The following is a 25291-nucleotide window of genomic DNA, read 5'->3' as shown; positions in this document are numbered from 1 at the left end:
TCAGAGGTGAAAAACACCTCATTATCTGGAGTGAAAGTCAACGTCACAATCTGGGCAGGAGAGGGTTGCACTGCAGCTCGAGCGCGTCATCGAGGCGGGATCGACCGGCCGCTGTGTTGGCTCCCCACGGATCCTCAAACTTAATTACTCTCCCTGAAGTCACCTCAAAACGAGTGTAAATAATGGAAAATCAGGAAATGAAATATGTGAATCAATGCCACTCATATATCTAAGCTAATATGCAGTATGTACATGTAACATCGTCAGGCATGTCGTCAGTCCATCCGGCCTGCGCCCTGAAACCCGCGAGTCTATTAAGATTAAGAGGTCACAGAGTACAAATAGATAGTCCGGACCAGGTAAACGGTGGACTGACCGGTTCAAATACAATAAAGCTGCTTGGGGGTATCAATAAAAGCCAACCATCACTCCTCAGCTCCTACCGAAATGCATGGTTCCGCATGTGTCGCCACGAATCCCCGATCTTGCGCTCGATGCCTGGGATAGGTGTTCGCGATCGTCCTGGCCACTCGTCTGTCGCTGCCTGGATCTGCCCTTTGTTCCACGCCCGCGACCGCCGCATGTTCTCGTGTCGAACTGCTGCCCGTCGCGCGGCGCGCAGCTCGTCAATGCGGCCTTGTCCAACCCGATGTCGTCGCACGAAACAGTCGTCCATCAGAGTATTGGCGTCCAGCAGCTTCTTCGGCACTGTCTGTACCACCTGGAACACCTCCATTGGATCCGACACTGCCATGATCTCTCGCTCGCACGACTTGAAGATGGCTAGTGACACGCGGAAGAACGTCTTGGACCCTTCGTAGAAGAACACATCCCACACCCGTAGTGTGGTCTCCAGGGGCAACGTCCCGATGAATACCGACATCAGCCAGTTCGTCAGCCCGAGCGTAATGTCCGGCAGCCGCGACGTCACCGTCAGCGCGGGCGCCCGCGAGCCGCCACCGAGCCCGCCCCCGATTTTGTTGTACAAATGTGGCGACGTCTCCTTGAGCAGCACCATGAGAATCCACAGGTCGATGTTAGCGCCCTCCAAGCTGATCTCGTGCGTGCTTGGGAGATACACCGAGCTGATAATGTGCAGCATCCAAAACGCCTTCTCTTCCGGCATGAACAGCAGCAGCAACCCCGTGATGAAGTTTAGCGACTGCGTATATCCGATCTGGGGGTTGTGCACCGCGAATGCATACAGCACGCGCCGGAGCGACTGGATCATCTCTGTCTCAACCGTCACGGACTCGTGTTTCGGGTTGCTGCTTCCAGCGCCAGCGCTGGAGCCTCCGTATTGTTCGACCGATTCAGGTTTAAAGTGGATGTTATCCGGAAACGTCCGATGTAAGTCGCGTTCAATGTGTTCCTTGTCGTCGTTGCTTGGGGAATCCATGGCCTGCCGGACAAGCTGGTCGTAGAGCCCGGGATTCCGGTTCAGATGCTCATACCCGCCAGCGTAGAAGAACCAGGCGGCTCCTCGATACTCCGAAGGTATTCCCTTGCGCACAAACTTTTTGACTTTGTTTGATTTTGGCGGGAAGGAGATCGGATCTGTGATCGGCAGCCGATTTTGGCGGAGCAGTTCCACCCACTTGATTCGCTGGGTCGCGGCAAAGTCGGAGTATGAGCTGTTCCACGCCTCCCACTGGGCAAGCGTCACATGATGGGTAGCCTTTCGGAACCCGTAGCGATCGCGCGAGTCCGTTCCCAACAGGAGGGGCGGAGGCACCACTCCGGGCAGCACGACCTTTCTTTCTTGACGCTCGGACCCGGGTGACTTCAATGGTGTCTCAACGGGTGGCTCTTCAGGTGGAACTTCCTCCCCCTCATGGCGATCGCTTAATGGCCCTCGTACAGGAGCACTCAGCTCAGGGAGCGGTGGTACAGGCGGAAGATCCTCAGTAGGGTCCATATCGGGCGAATGCTCATCGGAAGTATGACCATCATCGAGCGTATATTCCGTGGGCGGGCATGGGCTCCACGGTCTGACTTTCTCGTCGTCATATATATCTGGCGTCCCAGGTTCCTCCGTCACATCGCTAAAACCGTCGAGGTACATGGAAATGGCATCTTCCACACTCATGCCCCCATCTTTTTCACAAGGCCCATCGGGCGTGTCAGGAGACAGGTCGGTTATCGAACTACTCTTGGTGAGAACACTACTGCGCTCAGTTCCGCTGGCTTGCTCGATGCTGGATCGCGAGGTCATGGCGGAGTTGATACTAGATCGCAGTGCATCATCTCCATGTGCGTCTGCATAGCTCCCCGGAGGCACGACGCGAGGCAATGCCAATCCATACGCATCATCTGGGTACCGTTCTCGTGACCGAGGGGGCCGTTGGCGTCGATTGTGCAATTTGGAGGTAGACATGGAGATGCGCAATCCTGGTGCGCCTGGCGGAAGCTTCCGGGGCGGTGGGCGATCGAATTCAGTCTCTCTGGAAGGATATCCCGGACGACGACCTGGTGATACCGGGAATGTTGGCGTACGAAGGGCGGGCTTGCGGGGGACGAAATAATCATCATCTCTGGGTTGAGGCGAAGGGGAGCGCCATGATGGATCAGCAGCAGCCACCTGTGCAGGGTGCAGTCGCGGGGAAGGCACGGGGGGGCGTTGAGAGGGAGGAGGGCGAACGCCGTCGGCGGTCGAGGGGCGTGGAAAGGGAGGATTAAGTCTCAACGGATCTAGGCGGGGAGGGTTCGGGATCCTGCGTCGGCTGGGGATATCATGCGCGCCTGCAAGGGGCGGATATCGAAAGTCTCCATTTCCTGTGACCATGGCCACGAGATGATAGATCCCAGTTCCCGCTGGACATTGGTCGGTGAGTGTAGAATGGAAAGACGCAGTCGAGGACTGATTTCAGGGGCGGGCGATAGTTGATAAGGATGGGTGAAGAGGCAAAGGGAGGCGAGTTGAAGAGGAGGAAAAAAGCAACGAGAATAGAGTAAGCGCGTAGAGAAAGACTGCAGGGCAGTGGTGAACGAGTGAAGAGACCGGTCAAGCGGTCGAGTTGCCCCGTCAGGCGCGAAGTGAAACGAGCGGATGGAAAAGAAAAGTGCAGGCCAAGTTAATAGTCGCCCCGGCAGCGCGCGATGCAGCAGTCCATCAACCGAGTCTCACGAACCTGCCAGAGGATCAATCCGAGACTTCATCTCACGACGTAAAACAAGAGCGAGAAGAGAGAGTCAGAAAAAGAGGAGGTGGACGACGACGACGACGAAGAATAAAAAGCGAGAGCCGAAAGGGAAAAGGGGAAAATCGCTGCGGGCCTCGATCGAGTCTAGCGCGTACGATTTCCAGCGAAGTCGTGAAGTTGAAAATTAAAATCCATCCGGTTATTACGGACCCTGTCCGGTAAGCTAAACGCCTTGCCGTGCTAATTTCACAGCTAATTTCAGGTACCGTATTCTGATTACAACTGGTTTGGTTTTTTTACTTGGTACACGATGGGTTTCAGTCTGACGCCAGGATGAGATCAGTCTCACCAACGGCGTTTGAGGTTGATGATTTTCTGTATATGTCTAGTGCAATCAGTCGAGGCACTTGCGGATGACCTCGGGAGTGTGGTGCCATGTAGAAAAAGTACGCCAATGCAGCCTGTAGACTTCACAATGGCTTTGCGTTCCTCTTCACCCCCGAGACGGGGTTACACAACGGTTGCAGGGGCGATCTCAAAGAAGTCAGGCAGTCTGCAGAGTCTCGCGCAGTCTCAACCACTTCCATCGATCTATCATCTACAAGGTGCCTATTTCGTCGCCTTGTTGCATAGTACTTTTCAATCATGATAGGTCACTCCTACATACATGTGTCTCCATAGAAGCTGCATCCGCGGTGACGTTATGTATGGGGAGACGCTGGACATCTCTGTCTGTCTCTTGAGCTGCGCCAACCACATCCCTCGCAGTTTGCAGTTGGGAGGGTCCGCCCCGAGCCGTCTGGAGACCGGCTGGATGCATTGCATATCTACCGTTGGATGAAGAAGCGATCGTCCAGACAGGTTGCCTGGATGGCATAACAGTTGATGATGCTCATTTCCCAACTGCCAGATAACTCCAGCAGGTTATTCCAGTGGTGGGAATTATGACGACGAACGTTGGCAACTTCCTTGGTACGGAAAGCGAAAAACCGGTTTGACACAATACGAACGTACCGGGCGGAGTCGGTTTCAGCTGCCCCTAGTCGGGTCCCACCCGCCGAAGCGCCAAGGTTCGATTCGCTCGACAGCTGCTTGCCCTTTTTGATAGTCTGTTGTCGAACAAACTGTTTTATCCCTTCTGGCCCTCTGGTTTGAGGCCCACCTAGGTTTGTTTGCCCTTCCCGAACCAAGACCGGATGCTATCTTTCCGATCTTCCCCTCCCTTGCCCCCAAATTGATGTCGAGCACGATGATTATTAACCGCCATCGCTGAGTGAGCTTGAACAACATTACTATCCGTCACATGATTCTAGCGGGGATCGATCGTCCCGTGATGCTGCCGTGCCCCACCACTTCCTACTGCTTCGGGAACTTTTCCCTAAACCCAATTTGATTAAGTTTGATGCTTCAAGGCACCATGGATGGATAGTATCGCTTCACTCTATTCTCTACTACCGAAAGGCAACCAGCTTTGGTGCCATTGGCCGCTGTCGAATCATTCGGGTCATATCTGATGTATCGCTTATCATCTGCAGGTTAGGTCTCATTCTTATGATATGAGTCGCTGGGGTGGATAACTCGCATGCATGGCTTAACTTAGTTCACCAAAATTTGGACTGTCAGAAACTCTAAAGCTAGATAGCATCCCTTAAGAGAGATTGCGCTGTCCCGGAAATCCAATGTACCTCAGCTCCGCCGCTTCGTCCTTATATGGAGCAACATGCGAAAGCGAAATTGATTCTATTAATACGAACGGAACCCAAGGATGCGCTTGATGATCCCTTATCGGAAATCAGCACCGCAATTCCTAGTGCGCCCACATTGGGATAATGCCGCCAACTGGTGGGTCTCCTGCGCGTCATGGCGATGACGAACGTGTTCTCGCACAGAAAATATAGTAGATAGTCGGGGCCCCAGAGGGCAGTACATTTGATTGCTCTTGCTTGGTCTCTTCTGCTCTTGACCGTGCCGCTTTGTGGCGACCAAAAGGGATGATGCCAAGTTCCCCTTCTATTAAGATTACCAGTGGGCTTGACCGTCGGACTTCCTAAGAGCGCCTTGCATGCAGGATCCAGCGCAGGATCTATTCCCGACGAAAAGCCATCCCCCTTCACCCTTCCATCTGACAGTTAACTGTGCACTATGCCACTCGCGTCACTTTCACGTTCATCCCTTTCTGTCGTACGAACCATGCATTGACCACCTCCCACTCAGCTTCCGGATCATTCAATTCAACCTGTAACAGCCACCCGTCAGCCAGAGATCGCAAATTGCCAGGAAAAGAGGCGATGGCAATGCACATACCTTGTATGCCAAGAGCAACGATGGTATCAGCTTATATATCTCCAACAGACTGATGTTCTTCCCAATGCAGGTTCGGGGGCCGGCCCCAAACGTCAGCGTTGCCCCTAGCATATTCTGCCTTCGTATCTGAAACTCCGCTTCTGATTCATCGTTACCCCGCAGCCAACGCTCAGGGACGAACCTGTCAACCTCTTTGCCAAAAATAGCGTGGCGATGGATTATCCACGGGTTGACTCCAACAACAGTCCCAGCGGGGAGGAAGGGGCCGTTTGGCAATTGGAGGCCTTCTGCGGGGACTACCCTCTCCAAGAGGAGTCCTACGGGTGGATGCAGACGAAGAGCCTCCTTGATGACGGCGTCGAGATATGGGAGTTCCTGGCTTTGTTTCCATGATACAGGTACGGTAATTTTTCCAGCTTGGAGGGCGCTATGCAATTCCTCCTGCAGCTTGCCCAATACCCTGGGGTTTTTCAACGTATAGTATAGGATCGCTCGGAGAGAGATAGCAGTGGTATCAGAGCCTGCATTCACATTGCTGACTGTGTATGAGAATACCTGGGCGTCGTCGACCACGTCAGGGTGAATAGATTTCGCCTCCAAGAAGCGGGTCAAGAAGTCTTTCTGACGACCAGGGAAATCATCTCGCTTACTGCCATCCTGAGACAGCCGTTCATGCAAGCGGTCGCGGGCGAAACGAGCAACAGCTCCTGTTGACCCGCCCCGAATAAGCTGCCAGAGAGGGTTCTTGAGAAAGACATAATCAAGCCAGGGCATTTGACCAATCTATAGACGAACGACCTGTCAGAATGAGGAAACAAAGTGTTGGCATGCAACCCACCTTTCCCGCATAATCGAACATCTTCTCCAACGACATGATGACACCTTCAACATCACGACCCTGCTGCAGGAACCCAAGTTGCTTGCTGAACGTCATCTCACCAATGACATCAAACGCATCTGCCCATGTCAGCTTACTTCCTACAACCAGTGCCCAAAACAGATGCCTTACAATACTGCAACCACGTCGAAATATCAAACACATTCCCCTTCGCTGCAAACCCATCCAACCGCGCAAAGAACGTCCGTATCGTACTATCCACAAACGGCTCGAACTCGGCAACCGTGCTCATCGAATAAGACGCCGACACAGGTCGTTTAATCTTAGCATGAAAATCCTCGTCAAGGGATGTAAACAGCGTTCTAGTCGGCTTTCCCTTTGCAAGTTGTTGCTGGACACGATAGAACGCCGTCTATGCATGCATGGTTTAGTAGCATATTCACACAAACATACTTCATCCTCCAAAAAAATCCAACTAGAAATAGTAGGAGAAGAATAATGAAAATACCTTCTTATACCCCCTATTAACCCCATATATCACCTTCAACGCCTCCACATTCCACACACTAACGACCTTCGGTCCCAACCGCACATACTCGCCATGTTCCTGGTGCAGCCGATAATGTGTGATCTCGGCTTTGCCTCGCGCTACATCTACAAACCGCCACAGATTGGTGAGTTTGGCGAGGAATGGGCCTGGGATGCGCGATACTCCAGGCGTGAAGTAATTCCGGGTGAGGTGGATGATGAGGATTGTTAGTAGGATGGAGGGGATGTGTTGGGAGAGGTATGCGATTGTGGTGGTGAGGAGGGCCATGATGATAGCAATTATGACGGGTTCAGGGATGTGCTAGTAGTAGAATACTATGAGAATGGGAGAGTTGTGCTAGTAGTAAGTAGGCTACTAATGTAGATGTGATTCTATATAGGTATTTGAATCCCCGCATGAGGGCGGAACGAGTCCCGTTGTTTGGATCTGGTTGCCGAGGATGAGTTGTCGTCTATGATGTTAGTAGTGGTCTTTGGCATTGGAGGATGAGTTGGTTATACACGTGTGGTAGAGTATAACGGTTGTATTAATCTACGGGTGTGCGGGGAAGGCTGTGGCGAGAGAGATAAGAGAAAGTAAGGAGGAGATCCGCACCACTGCAGCATATGCACAGTTAGTTGGTCTTGCATTTTGAATGATATCCTGTGGATTTCGGCCGGAAGTAAGATGCCGATTCTGTTTTAATGTCGCTCTCAATATGCATATGGTATCTATTATGATGATTTCATGTCCTTTATTCCACAAACAATTCATGCTAACGAAGTCTCATCTCATGCAGTCGTGATGCTCAAACATGTTCATATCATATATATATCTAGCCAAGCCGAAACTTTCATGTCTTTTTGGTCCCTGTTCCCTGTGTTTCTCCCGTCGTTTCGTATCACTCTTAGCTCGCGGACTAGCCTCAAGGTATCTATCTACCTGCTGACCCGATAGCAGGCAACAGCGGCTCACTAAAGAGTGGCATACTTGCGTGTCCACTCTTTCGCAACCTCCTCATACCGACTGTGGTCATTCTTGAATTGCTCTGCAATCCGTCCCTCGACAGCATCATCGGGCATCGGCTCCGCTAGCAGTTGACGCGCGAACTGCAGTACCGCCAGGATCTTGGAGCTAGGTTTCCACTCGTCCGCGCGAAGCATGCCCAGACACATGCTTCCCTTGTCATCGTTGGTCACGTTGGGATGGTATATCTTCGTTTTGAAGGAGACAGTAGGGGGCTTGAAGGGATATTCGGTGGGGAGAGAGAGGTTGAGTAGGAATTTGCCGTTCTACGTATGATACGGTTTTGAGTGTTAGTGAGGGTTCATATTGCCTCCTTGACATCGATGACAGGTAGGAGAGACTCACCTGGTAAGGAGATTTCTCAGGTCCATCCATATATACGTTCCATGTGTAAAGATTGGATTCGTCGGCCAACTTCACCACGATGCCCTCTGGGGGAGACTCGACAAGCTCGGCGAGCTCCTGTGAGTCATGTGTTAGTCAATTGTGCTCTCTATTCGCACCCTGGTAGATGTGGCGCAGATTATGAAGGGAAGACTCTCTGTTCTGCTCACCTTAGCTATCCGTTTCTGACTTCCCATGATGTGTGTCTGTTTGCGATAGAACCTGACAAGTGTTTGTCGGTGTGGAAAGAAGAGCGGGGTAAGATGTTGAGGGGACACGGTCGGGGACGGCGGCGGAGAGGGGTTATTGCGAGACGTGAAACCCAAGCATCAACTGTGGAGTGAATATGTTCCCAGTCCCTCAGAAGCTGACTATCAGTGACAGGGCAAATGAGTCGTGGCGGAGCAAGTGCAGATGGAAGGGGGAGCTGCGCTGGTCGGGAAACCCCGAAGCTCTTTGGCAATTGATTAGCGGGGCGGGTCAGGCGGGGCGGAGGATCGGCTGGTCGCAGTGGAAGACGTCAGCGTCAATCCCCTTTCCACTTAGTTATTTACTATTACAGATTCTCCAGGTGGAATTGCGATACATCAACACTGGTAAATAAGAAATATCATTAAACATCATCGCGACAAGTAGTCTATAAAAATACCAAACGCCGTCACTGTCAAACATGGCCCAAGAATAACTGCATTCTATATTCCAACCCGCTTTCCCCTACACAGCAGATGGTCCAGGCGAACCTTTGCTGAGCTTGCTGACTGTCTCAGCTTCCCAATACTTCTCCTGTTTACCTTTGTTCTTGATAAGACCAACGATGTCGAAGGGATCAATAAGGGTGAAGATGACTGGTCGGTGATCGTCATAACCAGGACCTTCGATTTCGGTAACGCCATCCGTGGCAAGATATATTTTGTTGGAGCGTGGGAGCCACTGCATCGGATGGCAGACATTCAGCAAGATGGTATTGAGGTACATGACAACAGCCTCAAAAATCCAGAAAAACCACTCATCCTTGAGGATTGGGCTAATCTGGTTGCCGCCACTATAGATATTGAGACTCGTGGCGCTGAAATATTCCACCGTCCGGTAGATCGTGCGCACAGTAATGAGGGTGCAACTGCAATACAACACGTACAAGGCCCGCTTGATCTTGCTGTTCAAGACACCACCACGATGACAATTGTAGTGGAACCTGGCAGCCAAGGCAACAAAGGCAGCCATAAGCACAAGTTGCAGGATCAGAGCTGCTTTAAGCAATCCCTCTCCTGTCTTTCTCTTGCCTTCCGTCGCCTCAGAGTTGGCAACCAGCGCAGCCCCGTTGCCGGTGATAGCCTCGATCACAACACCAACCGCCACAAAAGTGGTGAAAACGCGCCCAGGATGAATGGGCGAATGGTATGGGATATAGTAAAGGATGCGGCCCAGAGTGAAGTAGTTGGCGCCCTCATAGACGGGTCTGTACGCCAGTCAGTGGCATTCATTATCAATCCGCATCAATAAGCACTCACGGTGCAGCCAGCAACAGAACGGTGCTCGCAATGTAGATACCCACATTCCCCCACTGTCCAAAGGCGCCGATAGTACGCGTTATGAACCCAGCTGTAAAGAGAAGAGCAGACCATGGTAGGAGACCGGTCACTTTCCAAGACTTGTATTGGCTGTCATCATCGTTAGGAACTGCATGGGCATAGCACTTGGGTGAGCATGCATACCAACATTGGTAAATGTGTACCATCCCAGAGACAGCAAACATTATTGCGAAAGAGATGGGCGCTCCTTGGTTGGGCGCATAGTACCAGAGACTTCCCTCCTCTTCTTGGCGTTAGTGTATACACTATATAGAGTATGTATAGGCTTGGCGGGTAGGGGTTCCATACGATAAGGGGATCTTTTGTCAAGCATCATCTTGTACCGTCCTGACTATGTGACACTGAAACTGAAGCAAGCAGTTGTGATAGAAGAACTAAAATGTGATAGCATGATCTTTGCTCCATCTTCGTTCATCTCCCCTGTATATATAATGTCTTCACATATTCAGCCTCTGACTGTTAGAAGAACAAGCGAAAACGAGCACACCGTTTTGGGTTAGTGCCTGATCCAAGCCATGAGCCTGGGAGATTGGCTTATTGGGCCCGCGAAAGCATCGCCTCAACCTTATTGACTTTGGGTACTGCAATAAAGGCCCTGAATCTTCCTAGCAGCTCCACATGCGATGGCTGAGAACCAGATGTGGCATCTCACAAAGACGATGGCACGTCACATGGGTAACCACCTGGCTCATGAAGTTAGTAGTTGCTGGATTACAACAAGCGCCAAGAGTAGCGAATACGAGCAAGGCTGAGCCGGGCGCAACTTCAGGCACTAAGGCCGTCTTTCCATCTTTCGCACTAGAAACTCTATTTCCCGCCTGAATCTGCAGGCACACAAATACGAGCTTACATCATGCACCACCAGTTGTCAGGACAACACGACACCAACCCAAAAGGGCAAAGTCAACATAACGTGATTGCTGGCCTGGGGAAAGTCTCGCCTTCTCCAGCTTCGATGGTGCTTCGATCTGGACCTCATATCCGCCCAAAGACGCACGACATCTCGCAGTTACTCCACTCTGTTCAATCGAATGTGAACAGACAACGTGGACTGCTACCCACCATGAGCTCGACAAAGTCCTCCCCCGCATCTCTATTCCAGGTGTACCTCCGCCTGCGGCCACCTATGCCGCAGCATTTGGAGGAGCACGCTGAACGATGCTTGACAATCGAGACTCCGGAGCCAAAGGTCACCCTTGAAGATGACCAGGAAACCACAGCCGCTTCTCCCACCCATATCACCCTGCAACCCCCATCCGATGCGCGAAAGCGTGCCGTTGAAAGGTTCGGTTTCACCAAGGTGTTCGAAGAGTCAGCGTCTCAGCTAGACGTCTTCCATGGCACCGAGTTGGAGTCTCTGGTTAGGGGTGTATTGGTGGAGGGCAGGGACGGCCTTATTGCAACGTTGGGAGTGACAGGCAGCGGAAAGGTCTAGTCCACCGCATCCCCATGAGTGAACTTGAACATGTACTGACAAGGACAACCTACAGAGCCATACAATCCTAGGTTCGAAGTCGCAGCGAGGAATTACCCAAATGAGTCTTGACCTTATCTTCAATTCTTTGGCCTCGACTATCAGGCCACCCGACAACTCTATTAGCCCTCTTCTTCTGTCAACCGTGGCCGCGTCAGACGGTTCCGAAGCCCAAATGTTTACGGCGCAGACATTCCTCGAGGCTGTATATGGCGACCCTGCCGAACGTGGAAGGAACTCGAGAGCCCAAACGCCGATGAGTACTGGAAGAGCTACCCCTATGACGGTATGGCGCCCTCCCCCAAAAACCCCGTTGCAAGGCACCGCACGGTTTTCCCCCTTAGCCGCTGCCCACACTGGTCCCTATTCCAAAATATACAGCGAATCCCTCTCGAGAACATGCTACATCAATCTTCTCACCATGCATCCTAAATTAAGAGAAAAGATGAAGCAAGACTCGTGCACCCACTTGAGTTCTGGTAAAACCGCTCGTGCTAACATGTCTCAACCGGCAAAGGAACCGACACCTGCACTTATATTCCCCCGTCGCAATATGCCCCAACGTCCCAACGGCCTGCTTCGCTCGCCTGATGTCAGTCACCTCACTATGGAGCTAAACCCCAACTCCGAATATGTCGTCCTGGTGTCAATGTACGAAGTTTATAATGATCGCATCTTCGATCTGCTGTCCCCCGCTATAGTACCTGGCCAGGGAAGTACAATGTCCCGTCAGGGAGGTAATGCGCAGAAGGACCGACGCAGAGCCTTGTTTTTCAAGCCAACGGAAGGCTCCCCTGACCGCAAGGTTGTTGCGGGACTACGCAAGATAGCATGCAGCACCTACGAGGAGGCTCTGTCGGTGCTTGAAGTTGGCCTTACTGAGCGCAAGGTTACTGGAACCGGAGCCAATAGCGTCAGCTCTCGCAGTCATGGTTTCTTCTGCTTGGAAGTCAAAAGAAGAATGCGAAACAAGAGGACTGGCGAAGAAACTTGGATAGGCAACACACTCACGGTGGCAGATCTTGCTGGTTAGTATGACTCTTCGCTTGCTGTTATAAAGCTAACACGAACAGGTTCTGAGCGCGCGCGAACTGCTAAAACGGCGGGTTCGACTCTGGCAGAGGCCGGCAAGATCAACGAGAGTTTGATGTACCTTGGGCAATGCCTTCAGATGCAGAGTGACATACAGGACGGAAATAAGGTATGCTACGACACAGTATAGTCATCAGTTCCCGAAAGCTGCTAACATGAATAGGCTGCCATGGTTCCGTTCAGACAATGCAAACTCACTGAACTACTTTTCTCGAACTCCTTCCCGTCTTCCAACCAGGCTACTGGCCTCAACCGTCACCCACAGAAGGCCATCATGATAGTCACTGCCGATCCTATGGGTGACTACAACGCGACTTCCCAGATCCTGCGTTACTCGGCATTGGCTCGTGAAGTTGCCGTACCTAGAGCTCCCTCAATTGCCGAGTCTATCTTGTCCAGCACGCTTGGATCTCGTCACGGATCCGCTAGTGGACGCAACACTCCCAGCATGGGCACAAACGAAGAGCTTGAGAAGGCCTTGGCAGAGATCGCGAGACTGACGGCAGAGAATGAATCTCTTTCAGTGAGACTTGCTGAAGAAGAGATTCTCAGGACCGATTTCGAGCTGCGACTCAAGGCAAGCGAAGAAAGATGCATCATGATCGAGCAAGAAGTGCGCGAAGAATGTTGGAATGAGATGGATGAGCGAATGGAAGAGGAGCGAAAGAGATGGCAAAATGCCTTGGATCAACAAGTAAGTCTCATTCGAGTGCAGTCTAATCCACCGCATACTAATCAAATCAGTCTGGTTTCAACGACGAGCATCTCGACAAGAAGATTGAAATCGTGTCCCGAGGATTTCAAAGTAAGTTGTGGCCACAAACCTCCTCCCACTGAAAATACTAACAACCTCTCCAGTTCACGAAGACCCCCAACCCTCCTCAGACGAGCGGGTCGAAGATCTCGAGTTCGAGAACGACCAGCTTCGCAGCAAGATCGCGGCCCTGGAACGCGAGCTGAATTGCCGCTCTCCTACCAAGAAGTCCCGGTCGAAGAATACTCTGGAGACTTCTCGCAACTCCAATATCCTCGGACGCGAAAGTGACATTGAGGTCGCCCTCAAGCGAATGGACCAGCTGAAGCTTGCGGATAGCATGTTTTCTCCTGCTCCGCAGCCCACTGGTTCACCCGGCAAGAGGCAGAGAAAGATGGCGACTCGGAAATGGGACCTGGCTCCCGAGGAAGATATCTGAGCTGTTGCCGAAAGATCGCTGCTGTCTTCTTGTATACGTTTGGCAGGATACCTTTCGTTGGACATAATTACTTGCTTGATGGTGTAACGGCTGGGAAGGATGTATCAGGCGTTCTGGTGGATTATTTTGTTGATACCAATATTCCCCTTTCTTGTTATAATATTAATAGTTCTCTATGATACATGAAGCTTGTTGAGAAGTACCTCCTGAACGCCTACCGTTCGTTGCACGCCATGAAGTACATGAGACCCTAACGCATACTTCGAAATTCAAATGGTCATATCAAACATGAGCACGGATGATTCGACACTCGCACGATGGATAACCATCATTTATGTTTCCATTGCTTCCGGTTCAGAACCAGCTTCGCTTTCCTGATCTGTTCCGGGAATCTCAGCCTGCTCAACGTCATCCATCTCGTCATTATCCTGCACACCTTCCATTTCGGTAATATCGTTGCCATCTTCATCCTCTTCCGGATCCCCCTCCCCCTCCCCTTCATCTTCGCCTTCACCCTCCATGTCTTCGTCCCCGCCAGCTTCATTTTCATTCTCTTCTTCGCCTTCCATTTCATCATCGTCACCGTCGCCAGGGTCTTCGCCTTCTTCGACCATAGTCTCGCCTTCGCCCTCTACAAGCTCGGTATCTCCCTCCATGTCTTGCCCTTCATCCCCATCGGCACTGGCCTGGGCAGACATCTCCGACTCCGGATCCATGGAACCCCGGTCATCGAGGTTAGGGAACAGTAACTTGCGTTCAGTTGTCAGCTTGGCCAGTCTCTCGTCGTCCATTTCGCTGAGTTCGCTCTCATCATCCGCGCTATCATGCAGGCTGTTAGGAATATCGCTCTGCTGTCCTGATCCGACATCTTCAGTGCCAGGTTCAAGCAACCCTGATTTGTTTGTCTGCCTGGGAGCGGAGGTTGGACCAGCTTCGGAAATGTTGGCTTGTTCGGCTTCTGTGTTGGCAGAAGTTTTGGCCATGGGTGCACGCGGGGGCACTTTACGATTGACAATCGTCTCGGCTCGTTTTTGGACGTCACGTCGTGCGATACCCTTTGTACGACCGCGAGGTGCAGGTGCTTCAGAGGCTGGGGCTGAGGTTGGAGGCGTAGGAGTATCGGCAGCTCCGTCACTAACCATGAGAAGATGATCGACTTTCATCTTCTCTTTATTTTCTTCATTCGCTTGTTCGATGACTTGTGGCATGTTGACTTCGTAAAGTCGGGCGTAGAGGTCTGCAATAAGGTCTTCGAGCAACGAGACCTTCATAAGGTTGTTGTTAAGCTTTTTCAGCTCAATGGCATCTCGAAGGAGTTCAAGAAGGGATGGGCTTTCTGGGGATAACTGTGCAAGGCCTTCCAAACGGGCTGTGTTTGCGACAAATTCTTCCCAACCAATGGGCTTGAATACGCCCTCTTCATGGCCCTCGCTGATATGGCCAGCTCTCCGGATTACCCTGGCATAGGTAAGACACGCATCCTCCCAAAGCTTGCTATGATTGATAAAATCCCCCTGCTTCTTCCTTACTCGGCGCAGTAATTGGTCGAGGTTTGCTCGATCATTGAGCTGGTCGAGGAGGTTGACGAAGAAGTAAGCGTAGCGTGTGGTGTAAACGAAATGCCGACCAGGTCGCTCAAACTCAGGTCTCCAGACCTGGATTGTCATTGTTTTGGTGAAGATCTGCTGGGTAAGCTCGTTCTTTGCGGAGGCGGCTGCATCTGCAGAGTCTTTGTCGTCATCGTACATAATATGTGCAGCCTAGACACAGTCAGAAATTGCTCAGTATGATACATGCTATACGAGAGTGTACGTACCCTGACAGCCATACGATGGTGCCAATTTGATTTGTCCGCTTTCTGCAGGCTCCGAAGCACCTCGAGTATGTATCTCTTCCATGCCGTCTGGTCTTCCGGAGGCTGGACTTTGCGAGCCCAAGGTGTTGCCAGGAGCGTTTTGCTTCCCTCCGCAGCCTGAGTGGAGAGTCAGTCATGTCAACAGGTTTGAGAATAGAAACTCGCATACCGTTAGAGTCCCACGATGCACAAGCTTGTGTACTACCGAGACAAGCTTATAATGTGGCTCAAATATAGGATCAGAGCGTGAATCCCTCCGCTGCGGCAGGGCATCGATGGCATCGAGCAGGGAATCCAAGACCACGTCGACTTCAATCCGTTTAAAAGAACCTCTAACAGATTCATCACAGCTGAACATCTTCCAGAGGCATTTACTCCGCATATAATGAGTCCTAAGTGGCAGTTAGCTTATGACAGATCACCGGCGGAATAACAGGGTGACATACATCCAATTCTTGGGCTTGTCGACAAGGGCACGCTTAAGCAAGTAGCTGGCAAGATTCCAGACGGTATAAAGCTTCATCTCCCTAAAAGGCCTTCCTTCATACATCCGCTGGTCTTCCTCGCCACTAAAATGCCGCGTGAAATCAGCTAGACTGAAAGCCCCCATCGATAGGGGCGCTCGCGAAGAAGAGTATAGACGGATACCAAAATCAGTGAACAGATCTGAGAGCATTGCGCGAGTCTCAGCTGTTGGTTCTGAGTATTTAATAGCTGTTGCAATTGCCATTGCGTAGCAATGAATTGCGTTGCGTTGCCAGGTGACCAACTCCATCCGATTGTTATTGATCTTATCAGCAGACCAGGTAATATCCTCCTCAAGCTTCGAGTCATACGTCTGGGCGAGCCGGTACCAGGTCTCCCATCTTGACGTCCCGTGCTCCAAATCTTGTCTGAACCATACGATTGCATCGTCGAGATCCGTTGTGGGTACGGGGTTCAGACGCTTCTGGGAGCGAAACTTTGTCAAAGCAGCATGACCCAGAAGGAAATACCAGCCATTTTGAGCAATAACTGCACTTTCTGCAGGTACAGGAATTAGTGGGAGGTCAGCCACTCCCTGAATGGCACGGGATATTTCAGAAGGATTGATTGGTGACTTCAAGTAGGCGGTGATGATACGCTTGTTGTATGATAGCGGAGGCGACGACTTCGTAGTACCGATGGCTTGCTGCATCTTGTCAATAGTAGATTTCAGCTCGGATTTTGACAGGTCCTTGATATTCATCTTCTTGGCCTGCTTCATGACGAAGTCCACCATGACGATCGCCGTAGAGCGGTCCAGCTTTTCGGGTGGACATCCATGGTCATTCAATGAACCATCCACCGGGGACAACTTGATACCATAGATATCGTACAGGATTTGACAGATATCCAGCTCGATGTCCTGCTCCACGTCAAGAGTGAATATCTCAGACCTGACCAGTTTGAGGAATTGCTTATGGGAAAACCTGCACATCCTGCGAATCCCGAGGGCATTGTGTACCGACCGTAAGTAATGTACGCGGTCTTCCATGGGTGTATCGAAAGCTTCAGGATTCTGTGCGATGGCGTCCTTCAGTAGCGTATACTGCAAGATCCAGCAACGGACTTGCATCTCGCGCAGCTTATCTTTCAGACCCTCCAGAGACTTTGCCAATGCTCCACGGAGCTCCGGTCCTGACAGTTTACCTACACGAACCAAGTCTTCGTACAGGGCAAAACTGTGGAGGAGCTTTGTAAGACGAGCGACGGCAGACATTGATGATCTTAAATGTTCCATGTCAAAGCACTCATACGCTTTTTCCGATTCATGTAAGACGATCGTGACAGCTTTGCTTAGAATGCTGTCGAGTGATTTGAGCCATCTGAGCAAAGTGATCTGACGATGGTCACCGGGCTCATCGAGATGTGCAGGAGTGCTAAGCTCCTTCATGATGATTTCGATGCTGCGGAGGTAGCAGGAAACGACCTTAGGGGGATATTCAATCTTCTTGTACGCATCTTGTAGTCTCTTCCATAGGAAAAGTCTCAAGGTAGCATCTCCGCGATCTAAAAAGGATGCCATCTCAAGGAGCTGAGAAGTTGGCTGTTCAGATACTTCTCCGTCGAGACCTTCGCCGAATTGGACAGAGGAAGGTTCAAGGATAGGCTCAATAGTCTCGATCAGACCAACAGGGTCATCCGACGTCGGGTTAAATATTTTCATGAAGAAATCCATCGACTTCAGCTTGGAGATCTCCTGATCAACTGCCTCGGTCGACAGCTCGGGCATCACTGCATTGTTCACCAGGCTTATGGCTGGGTTTTTGAGTGATACCAAGAATAACTTCAGCTCCTGGAGGCAATGTAGGACGTGCTCCCTCTGAATATCTCCAGCCATGTTTGAATGGAACGTCGATGCCCAGATATGACGGAGTACTATTCTTTCCCGAGTGGGGCTAGGAGAGCTGTGATCCAGGAAGTGGGTGAGCGATGTCCGCGCGAGCAAGCACCATCTTGCCAAGCGATCACGCTGCAGTAGCCTTGTTTGACCATCAATTTCACTGTTTGGATTGTTGATAGACGCATAGATGTCGAGGTGAAGCTCGAAGAGAGTTTGAAGCATCTCCAAGTCCGACAAGTATTGTGTGCTGTATGCAAGTCTTCCAGATCCATTGGACAGAACGTTGTTCTCAAGGTTGTCGATCTGTTCGCGCATATGTCTATAGATGTACTCGTCTTCATGCAGCAGGAGTTGCACGACTGCTTCCTTCAAAGTATCCGGCCATTGATAGAGGGTATACGCGGACTCCACGACAGGCCCGTCTTGTTGTAGTATGTCATCCGTCGCATATTTCGCAAAGTCGGGCATTAGTAGCGCTTTGAGCCAGCAAAGGGCGACATCGTGCAAGGGAAGCCATCCGTCATTAACTGTCCTTAGGAACGTGTAGAGTGCGTCTTCTCCGGAGAGGACTTGTTTGATGCCTAATTTCCTGGTCGACTTTCTTGAATGCTCAAGGAAAATCGCAATACCAGATTTTCCCATACCCCGGATGTCTTGAAGCGTGGAAAGATTATCTGGCTGGTGCATAGCATGGGACTTGGCTTCATCCCAGGACTTGATGAGGTCCATCAAATCACGGACGAGTAAGTGTCCTGCGCCCTCAGGAGCGCAAGTCACGGCAGTTGCAGAATCATTGCTCTCATTGGTAGAGCAAACTTGTTTTCTCAGATCGTCAATGCTTCCAAGGTCTGTTACGTCAAGATTGGATAGCAAAGTACCCACAGTACCGAATAACCATTCGTCAGCTTGGGTAAAACTCTCAAGACGATCCTCGTAGTATTTATTCAAGTCGAGATTAACCTCTTCACTCTGGAATGAGACATCCTCAGTAGCTTCACGAAGGCGGGTCCTCCTGGCTTTTGCCCGTATACGGTCTGCCTGGTCCTCCGTAACAGCAGAGGCAGATGATCGTTTCCGGCCATTTGAGGGTTTTACATCAACCTCATCGGCATTTGCAATCTCATGCTGACCTCCAGGATTACCGGGCTGAGTCGACTGAATCTCTAGCGACTCCATGAGCTGTTTCTCTGCGCGCTGATCGATGGATGAATGGTCATCGACTTGCTCTGGCACAACATCGGGCCCTTCGGACTTCACAGTGGGTTGATGCTCCTCCGACATGACGACGTCCTGCTGCTGGTTGGATTTCCCATCTGCGGCTTGAGCATTTGAGGCTCGGCGTTGAGACCCTACGGCCTTTGTTTCAGGACTGAGAGTAGGCAGCGATATGCGAACTGAAGACCCAGGTCCGATCTCTGACGCGCCGACTTCTTCATCAGTGAGGCTTTGAAGTATCGACTTGCCAACATCGGCCCATGTAGGGCTAGCTGGTTTGATCTCATGACGAGAAGCCTTTAAGGCAAGAGGGTTCGTCGACGGATCTGTGTCCTGCAGATCCAACGGAAGAGGGGGAAGGTAGGGATACGGGTCTGCCTGGCGCTGTAGAAATTTGAGAAGGGCCTTTTTCGGCTTTTTCAAGGGTACTTGAGCCACAGACAACCTATCAAGCAGCGACCGCAGCACTTCACGCAGGCGCTCCTCGGCAAATGTTTCTTCCAACCCTAGCTGCTCTGTCCGAACCTCTAAGCGGTTGTCGTCATCTGCTAGTACACTTTCAAGGCAGTATCGTGTTAGTCTATAGCTTTGCAGAGCACTACAAAGTCTTGCGCTCTGTCTCCAGAGGTTCAGATCCGAGTCGTCACGTTCCAGGGCTTCTGCAAACGCCGTCAAAGCTGTGCTAGTTTTCTCTTTGACCTTGGTTCGGGGATCCCCAGAAAGTTTAGAAGATTCGGTGATACCCTGCAGAGATGCGTGTAACGCATCCAGGATATACTGTCCATGGTTCTTGTACGATAGGTATATGGTTTGCATCAGCGTGCTCGACGTAGAGTCACTGATGTCGAACTCCGCGAGCGCTTCTGTCGCACCCGCCACCACCGTGTCATCATACCGGGGTTCAGATTCCTGAGTGACTACTCTTTTATAATCAGAGATTGACTCGGGATATTTGAATATCTCAGAATCCAGCAGAGCATCATATGCCTCTTCGGCCTGCGCATAGAACTGTGGACCCTGGGAATGGAGCTTCAAGGCATTTTGGTACAGCTTAAGCGCCTCTTCAATTTGGATCTCCTTGGTGTCATCGACTTCTTCCTCAATAGCCTCATCGGGTTCAATATTCAAAGCTGCCCAGCTGGACATAATGCCGGTTTAATGACAGGGCGCAACGAGCTCCCTGATAGTGGTAGTAAAACCGGGCCGGCTATACCACATTTCAAAAGGAAAGACAAGCAACCCCGGGCTACCTGAGGAAAGGCCCAATCTGGGGAGGTGGTAATGACGTGGAGTGGAGATTGGGAAGATGAATGGAAGGAACGGAGAGTCTAGAATTGGAGACTCGATAAATGGAACTGGAGAAAGAGCCCGTGACAGACACGCGTTGCGCGGGCGGGAATTACCGAAAGAGGCAAAGGCGGTACCGGGGTACCTGACCCAGCAGTTGCCTGAGGAAGCGGCCAGGCATTCATCGATCGTCGCCATTCCGTTTGCTCTTGAACAACGACCTGCGCTTTCTGCTGCGCCTCATTGTCTTCAATTTCTCCCGGTCGTGAAAGCGCTTCGTGCTCCCTATACCCCTTGGTTTTCCCCTCTGTGACCATCCAGAGCCTCTGTCTGCGCTCCTGCCAGCGCCATGGTCGCGCCAGCTGTTCCCGAGTATGTCTTCCCCTCGTTTACGTGTTCTATCACTCGCTATCAATCGGCCAAATGGGCCCACTATCATTGACCTGCGACTGACCCCTGAGTGTTTCCCCAGGATCTATGAAGAGGAGGAGAACATCTACGCCGCTGTCGATGCCCGTTCCGAGTCCCTACAGAACCTCCGGGAATTAGGTCCCCCGGACTTGGTTTATCTGGTTAAACAACCCAAGACCAACGCCCATCACCAGGTACGTCGTCGGAAGTGCGGGCGCAGGCATACTTTGAGGATGAGGAGTGACAATGGCTAACTCAATTGGTTTGGGATCGAAATACAGACCGGCGTCTATCACCATGTCACCGGTGTCGATGCCTCTTCCTCCGCCAGTTTAGCCGCCTATGTAAATACGCTTACTTTCTCTCCGCTCGACAAGACACACAAGGTGGTTTCGGGAATCTATTGGTTAGAAACATCTTCGTCTGGAAGTGTTTATAGTTACGCAAATGTTAATAGACAAACAGCTGCTACAATGCCTTCTCCCACCTGGACATGCGCGTCGAAGTCAAAATCCCCGGCACTCTGGAAAGCTACTGCATCGATGAACGCGGAGATAAGCGAGTTGCGACGGAAGCCCTTTGGCTGGAGACATTTCTTTGCGGAATCCTGCGAGCCTACTCATACGCGGACAATGGTGGTGGCGATGCGATCAGAAAAATAGTCGGGGTGCGTCGGTTCAACCCGGTCACAAATACGGAGATGGAGCACAAATTCCTGGATGCTGCGGAGAGACTATTCTTCTTAGGTGCGCTTCCACAGTTGACTCCCAACGGACCCAATGCTGATACCACATACAGGAAGACAGCTCAGTTCTGATCCGGAAACACAAGTGCCGAATACCGTCAGCAACCACCTGACGTCCGGTCTTCTGAAGTATATTCAAACAACGGGGCGCTACACTTCCGGCATCAACCTTTTCGAGAAACTTCGCACACGAGATGTAGAGGTCTCGTCACTTCTTGCCCGAGTTCTCATCATGGCAGACGAAGAGGTGCAAGCCGTGCGATTGATGTTCGACGCTTTACAAGACGTTCCCATGGATTATGCCTTGCTTGACTGCCAGGCTAATTTCTGCCAGGGCAAGAACGAGGGTGAGATGGCTCTAGAGTGTGCGAAGCGGGCAGTGACTGCTGCTCCAAGCGAGTTCAGCACCTGGGCACGATTGGCAGAGGTCTACGTTGGCCTCGAGCAATGGGATCTGGCCCTCCTGACCTTGAACTCCTGCCCCATGTTCACGTACCAGGATAAGGACACACCTCGTATGCCCCAACCATCTCGCATCATGCTCCCAATTCTTGCTGAGAGCATGCTGGACGAAATCGACGAAGGACAGCCCAAGCAGGGTGATCCCCACGATTACGTCCACCCCTCACTACGCAGACTCCACGCTGCTGCCTATCAGGGAACCTTCCTGAAGGCGTACAATCTCCTCACCAAGATTGCTGCCGCGATAGGCTGGGACCAACTCCTAAAAATCCGCAGCGAAGTCTTTGTCATGGAAGAAGAATACCGTGTTGAGCGCCAGCAGTCTACGTCTAAGCCTACAACCACACCATCCTCAGCAAGCGTATCAGACGAGCCGAATGGAAGCAGCGAGCAGGAGAACGGCACGTCTGAGGAGGGCGCGAACGGTACCAAGGAAGAAGAAACAGAGCACTCCATTGAGAAACCAGAGCAGTCGATGGCATCGGAAGTTGTCAAATCCGGCAGCGAAGATGTAAGTCTACATCCCACCTTCAATAAAACCACCCAAGTCCATACTAATGCGTCGTGTTACTAGCCTGACCCCTCACACTCATCCTACACACAATTCCGCAACAAGCGTCTGTGTGAAAGATGGCTCGATAACCTCTTCATGGTGCTGTACGAAGACCTCCGCATCTACACCATCTGGCGCACCGAAATGGCCCAATACCGCCAACAGGCGATCGAGTACAAGAAATCCGCCACGGAATGGGAAATTCTCGGCGAGTTGGCCGAACGCCTGCACCATTTCGACGAGGGCATCGAAGCCTATCAGCACTGCCTAGCCATCCGCTTCTCCCCGAAAGCCATGCGGGGGCTTCTCAAGTTGTACGAGAAGAAGAATGACACGAGAGGAATGCTAGGCGCCTTGATCCGTCTTATCGCATGGCAGTATCGCTGGTACTCCGAGGTATGTGCCACATTCCCCTTGTTCTCAGCGATGAAAATGAAATTAACAATACACTCTTCTCTTATATAGTTCTCTCCCGACCTCCTATACCTGATCCGCAAACTCATCGAAGACGAAGGCGCCGTCAAAGTCCGGAGTATAGTCCAAGCGACGAACCTTCCTCAACCTGTCCTCGATCTGACCCATCAGTACTGCCAACTGTGCGCCACATTCCGCAGCAGCGGTAGTGATGGTTAAATCTTCAACCTAGGATAGATTACGCTACCTTGCCTTTACAAAGAAGGTAGTGTATAATCACCCTGTCTTCCATCCTTTTCTTCTTCCTACCCCTCCCTATGGTTTATGATATAGAAGATACCTAAGAAACAAGGAAAGAGGCGGGAGAGGACAGACAGTTGAAATGAAGAATGAGAGGAAATTGTATCTATTAGAGAGGGAGGTGAAATTCAAGGGATATGAAAGCGTTGAGGGAAAAGAGAACTTACTTTCTTTCCTACTACTACTTACTTACTACTTACATTCTGTATGGACTTGTTGATCGATATCACCTATTGTTCGATTGTGATGCGCTTTCTACTTACTTCATTTTCCTTCGTGTGATTTTATTTTAATTCTATTTTTATTCTTGACTTTATTCTGTCTTTTATGATTTGTTTTTTTAGTATACCTGATTTTTCTCCTATTAATACCCAGATTACAGTTAAAATTGAGGATGTGATTGAACTGCGCAAAAGAGGCTGTGCTCCGTCTGATAGGTTGATTCGGTTGCCCTAGTAGCTATCTGTCCAGATGGATAAATAGTATTAGTATCTAGCTGGAAGTCCCGGCTAAGCCGCCGTGCGGAGTAGCCATCATGCGCTTCTCCAAAGATAGTTCCGACTCCTCCGTACCCCCCATCTCTACTTTGCTTAGGCTGTGGTTACAGCTACATAAAGATAATAACAATGGCTTCGCCTGGTCTTCAGGATATAGGAGCATGTGCATTAGATACTATATCCGCGCAAATGATCATAGAATTATCAATAAAATATTGCCAGCGCGACAGCAGTCAATACTGGCGGGTCATTATCACGCCATGCTGAAAGGTCTTCACTCCTCCTCTGCAGCAGCATCGGCCTCGGCTTCCTTAGGTACATCGCCAGCCTTGGCCTTGCTAGCAGCGGCGGCAGGGGCACTGGTCTTTGCTGTCTCTTCAGGAGCTTCCTCGACATCTTCCTCGCCTTCCGGTGCTTCCTCCTCTTCCTCATCAACGCCGTTCTCATCTTCACCGTTTTCAGCTTCGCCATTTTCCTTGCCCTCTTCTTCTTCCTCCTCTTGTTCGGGCGCCGGAGCTGTCTTTCGCTTCTTGGAAGCCGGAGGAGCTGCTAAGAGGAGAATACTCGTTAGTAAGAGATACGTAGCATGATTGGAGACTAGAAGAATGAACTCACCTTGTTCCTCTGGTTCCTCTTCGCCCTCCTCTTCTTCTTCAAGCTCCTCTTCTTCGCTTCCCTCTTCCTCTCCTTCCTCGCTCTCGGCTACTTCGGAGTCCTCATATCTGGAGTAGTACCAAATCAGCCATTGTATCCATGAAATGTAAATGCGAATAGTAAATGAGGTTCAACTGGTTGGTGCCAGCAAGCAGAGGGTAATGCGACTGAATGCCACCAACAAGCGCCAATGAGTGATGCGCGCAGAGAGGGCACCCCAAAGTGAAATAAGAGCAGAGCAGATAGCTGAACCAGCAGGGGTAATGAAAGGAATGCGCTCAAGTTCGCGAACAACCTGGCAACAGGCAATGCAGTAAGCCACTTACTCTTCTTCTTCCTCGCTCTCGTCGCTAGGGAGCGCTTGGAGCTCTTCCTCCTCCTCAGCCTCTTGCTTTCTCTTACGGGTGGACATAGCTCAGAGCGCGTTAGGCGCTTAGGGATAGAGAGAGATTAAGAGTGTGTATTAAGGGAATAAAGGAGTAGGCCAGTTCAATGGCGCAAGTATACAGATGTCAAGAGAGTCCCAGGCCAGGAAGGCGCAATGCAGGGACAGTAAGAGTAAAGCGAAAGGGGAATGAACGGGCTAGTGAGAGGGGAAGAAACGGGAGAAGGATGAGGGAGAGAGGGAGAGAGAGAGAGAAGAGGGAAAGAGAGGGAGGGAGGGAGGAGGGAGAATTAAAGGGCAGGGCAAGGCAAGGCAGGCAGGAGGAACTCGGTAGTGGACGAGCAGCAGAACAGCAGCAGCCTTTCCCCCAGCACATGAGGGAAGGGGGGAGGGACGGAATGGGTGAGCATTACTTCAGCGACGGAGAGAGTCAGCAGTAACCCTCCCTCCCCAAGCATGGATGGGCACTGCCTGGCGCAAAGAAAAAGCGCGCAGTGGCAGTCAAGAGGGTTGGAGCTAGACAGAAGAAGAAACGAGAGCTGGAGTTGCGCCGGCTCGTTCCCCCCCAAACTGCTT

The 25291-nt window shown here is 51.2% G+C and overlaps 8 protein-coding genes across 8 annotated transcripts; 2 read left to right on the top strand and 6 right to left on the bottom strand.

The window, feature by feature from the left end:
* Positions 1-439: 439 nt before the first annotated feature.
* Positions 440-2785, bottom strand: AtWU_04482 (putative GTPase activating protein (Gyp3); the record flags this gene model as incomplete). The annotated part of the gene is made up of 1 exon (XM_035499593.1): positions 440-2785. The coding sequence occupies one exon, from the start codon at positions 2783-2785 to the stop codon at positions 440-442; it is 2346 nt and encodes a 781-aa protein (XP_035355486.1).
* A 2498-nt stretch (positions 2786-5283) lies between these two features.
* On the bottom strand, positions 5284-7102 carry AtWU_04481 (cytochrome P450; the record flags this gene model as incomplete). The annotated part of the gene is made up of 5 exons (XM_035499592.1): positions 5284-5379; positions 5448-6230; positions 6286-6404; positions 6457-6697; positions 6794-7102. The coding sequence occupies 5 exons, from the start codon at positions 7100-7102 to the stop codon at positions 5284-5286; spliced, it is 1548 nt and encodes a 515-aa protein (XP_035355485.1).
* Positions 7103-7788: 686 nt separating this feature from the next.
* Positions 7789-8421, bottom strand: AtWU_04480 (putative ubiquitin conjugating enzyme (UbcB); the record flags this gene model as incomplete). The annotated part of the gene is made up of 3 exons (XM_035499591.1): positions 7789-8106; positions 8186-8302; positions 8395-8421. 3 exons carry the CDS (start codon positions 8419-8421, stop codon positions 7789-7791), a joined length of 462 nt encoding a protein of 153 aa, XP_035355484.1.
* Positions 8422-8938: 517 nt separating this feature from the next.
* On the bottom strand, positions 8939-10129 carry AtWU_04479 (putative RTA1 domain protein; the record flags this gene model as incomplete). The annotated part of the gene is made up of 4 exons (XM_035499590.1): positions 8939-9680; positions 9733-9882; positions 9937-10036; positions 10102-10129. The coding sequence occupies 4 exons, from the start codon at positions 10127-10129 to the stop codon at positions 8939-8941; spliced, it is 1020 nt and encodes a 339-aa protein (XP_035355483.1).
* A 537-nt stretch (positions 10130-10666) lies between these two features.
* On the top strand, positions 10667-13572 carry AtWU_04478 (kinesin family protein; the record flags this gene model as incomplete). The annotated part of the gene is made up of 7 exons (XM_035499589.1): positions 10667-11242; positions 11304-11573; positions 11805-12315; positions 12361-12488; positions 12543-13073; positions 13124-13184; positions 13238-13572. The coding sequence occupies 7 exons, from the start codon at positions 10667-10669 to the stop codon at positions 13570-13572; spliced, it is 2412 nt and encodes an 803-aa protein (XP_035355482.1).
* Positions 13573-13904: 332 nt separating this feature from the next.
* Positions 13905-20153, bottom strand: hir3 (putative transcriptional corepressor of histone genes (Hir3); the record flags this gene model as incomplete). The annotated part of the gene is made up of 4 exons (XM_035499588.1): positions 13905-15332; positions 15389-15544; positions 15597-15819; positions 15874-20153. 4 exons carry the CDS (start codon positions 20151-20153, stop codon positions 13905-13907), a joined length of 6087 nt encoding a protein of 2028 aa, XP_035355481.1.
* Positions 20154-20643: 490 nt separating this feature from the next.
* AtWU_04476 (ChAPs family protein) lies at positions 20644-23098 on the top strand (the record flags this gene model as incomplete). The annotated part of the gene is made up of 7 exons (XM_035499587.1): positions 20644-20666; positions 20767-20899; positions 20987-21111; positions 21171-21451; positions 21504-22423; positions 22487-22861; positions 22931-23098. The coding sequence occupies 7 exons, from the start codon at positions 20644-20646 to the stop codon at positions 23096-23098; spliced, it is 2025 nt and encodes a 674-aa protein (XP_035355480.1).
* Positions 23099-23950: 852 nt separating this feature from the next.
* On the bottom strand, positions 23951-24742 carry AtWU_04475 (uncharacterized protein; the record flags this gene model as incomplete). Its single annotated transcript, XM_035499586.1, has 3 exons — positions 23951-24225; positions 24292-24398; positions 24657-24742. The coding sequence occupies 3 exons, from the start codon at positions 24740-24742 to the stop codon at positions 23951-23953; spliced, it is 468 nt and encodes a 155-aa protein (XP_035355479.1).
* Between the last annotated feature and the right edge of the window lie 549 nt (positions 24743-25291).

Source organism: Aspergillus tubingensis, assembly GCF_013340325.1.
Source record: "Aspergillus tubingensis WU-2223L DNA, scaffold_6, whole genome shotgun sequence".
Taxonomy (NCBI): Eukaryota; Fungi; Ascomycota; class Eurotiomycetes; order Eurotiales; family Aspergillaceae; genus Aspergillus; species Aspergillus tubingensis.
Note: the sequence above shows the minus strand (reverse complement) of the source record. Positions and strands in the feature narration are given on the sequence as shown.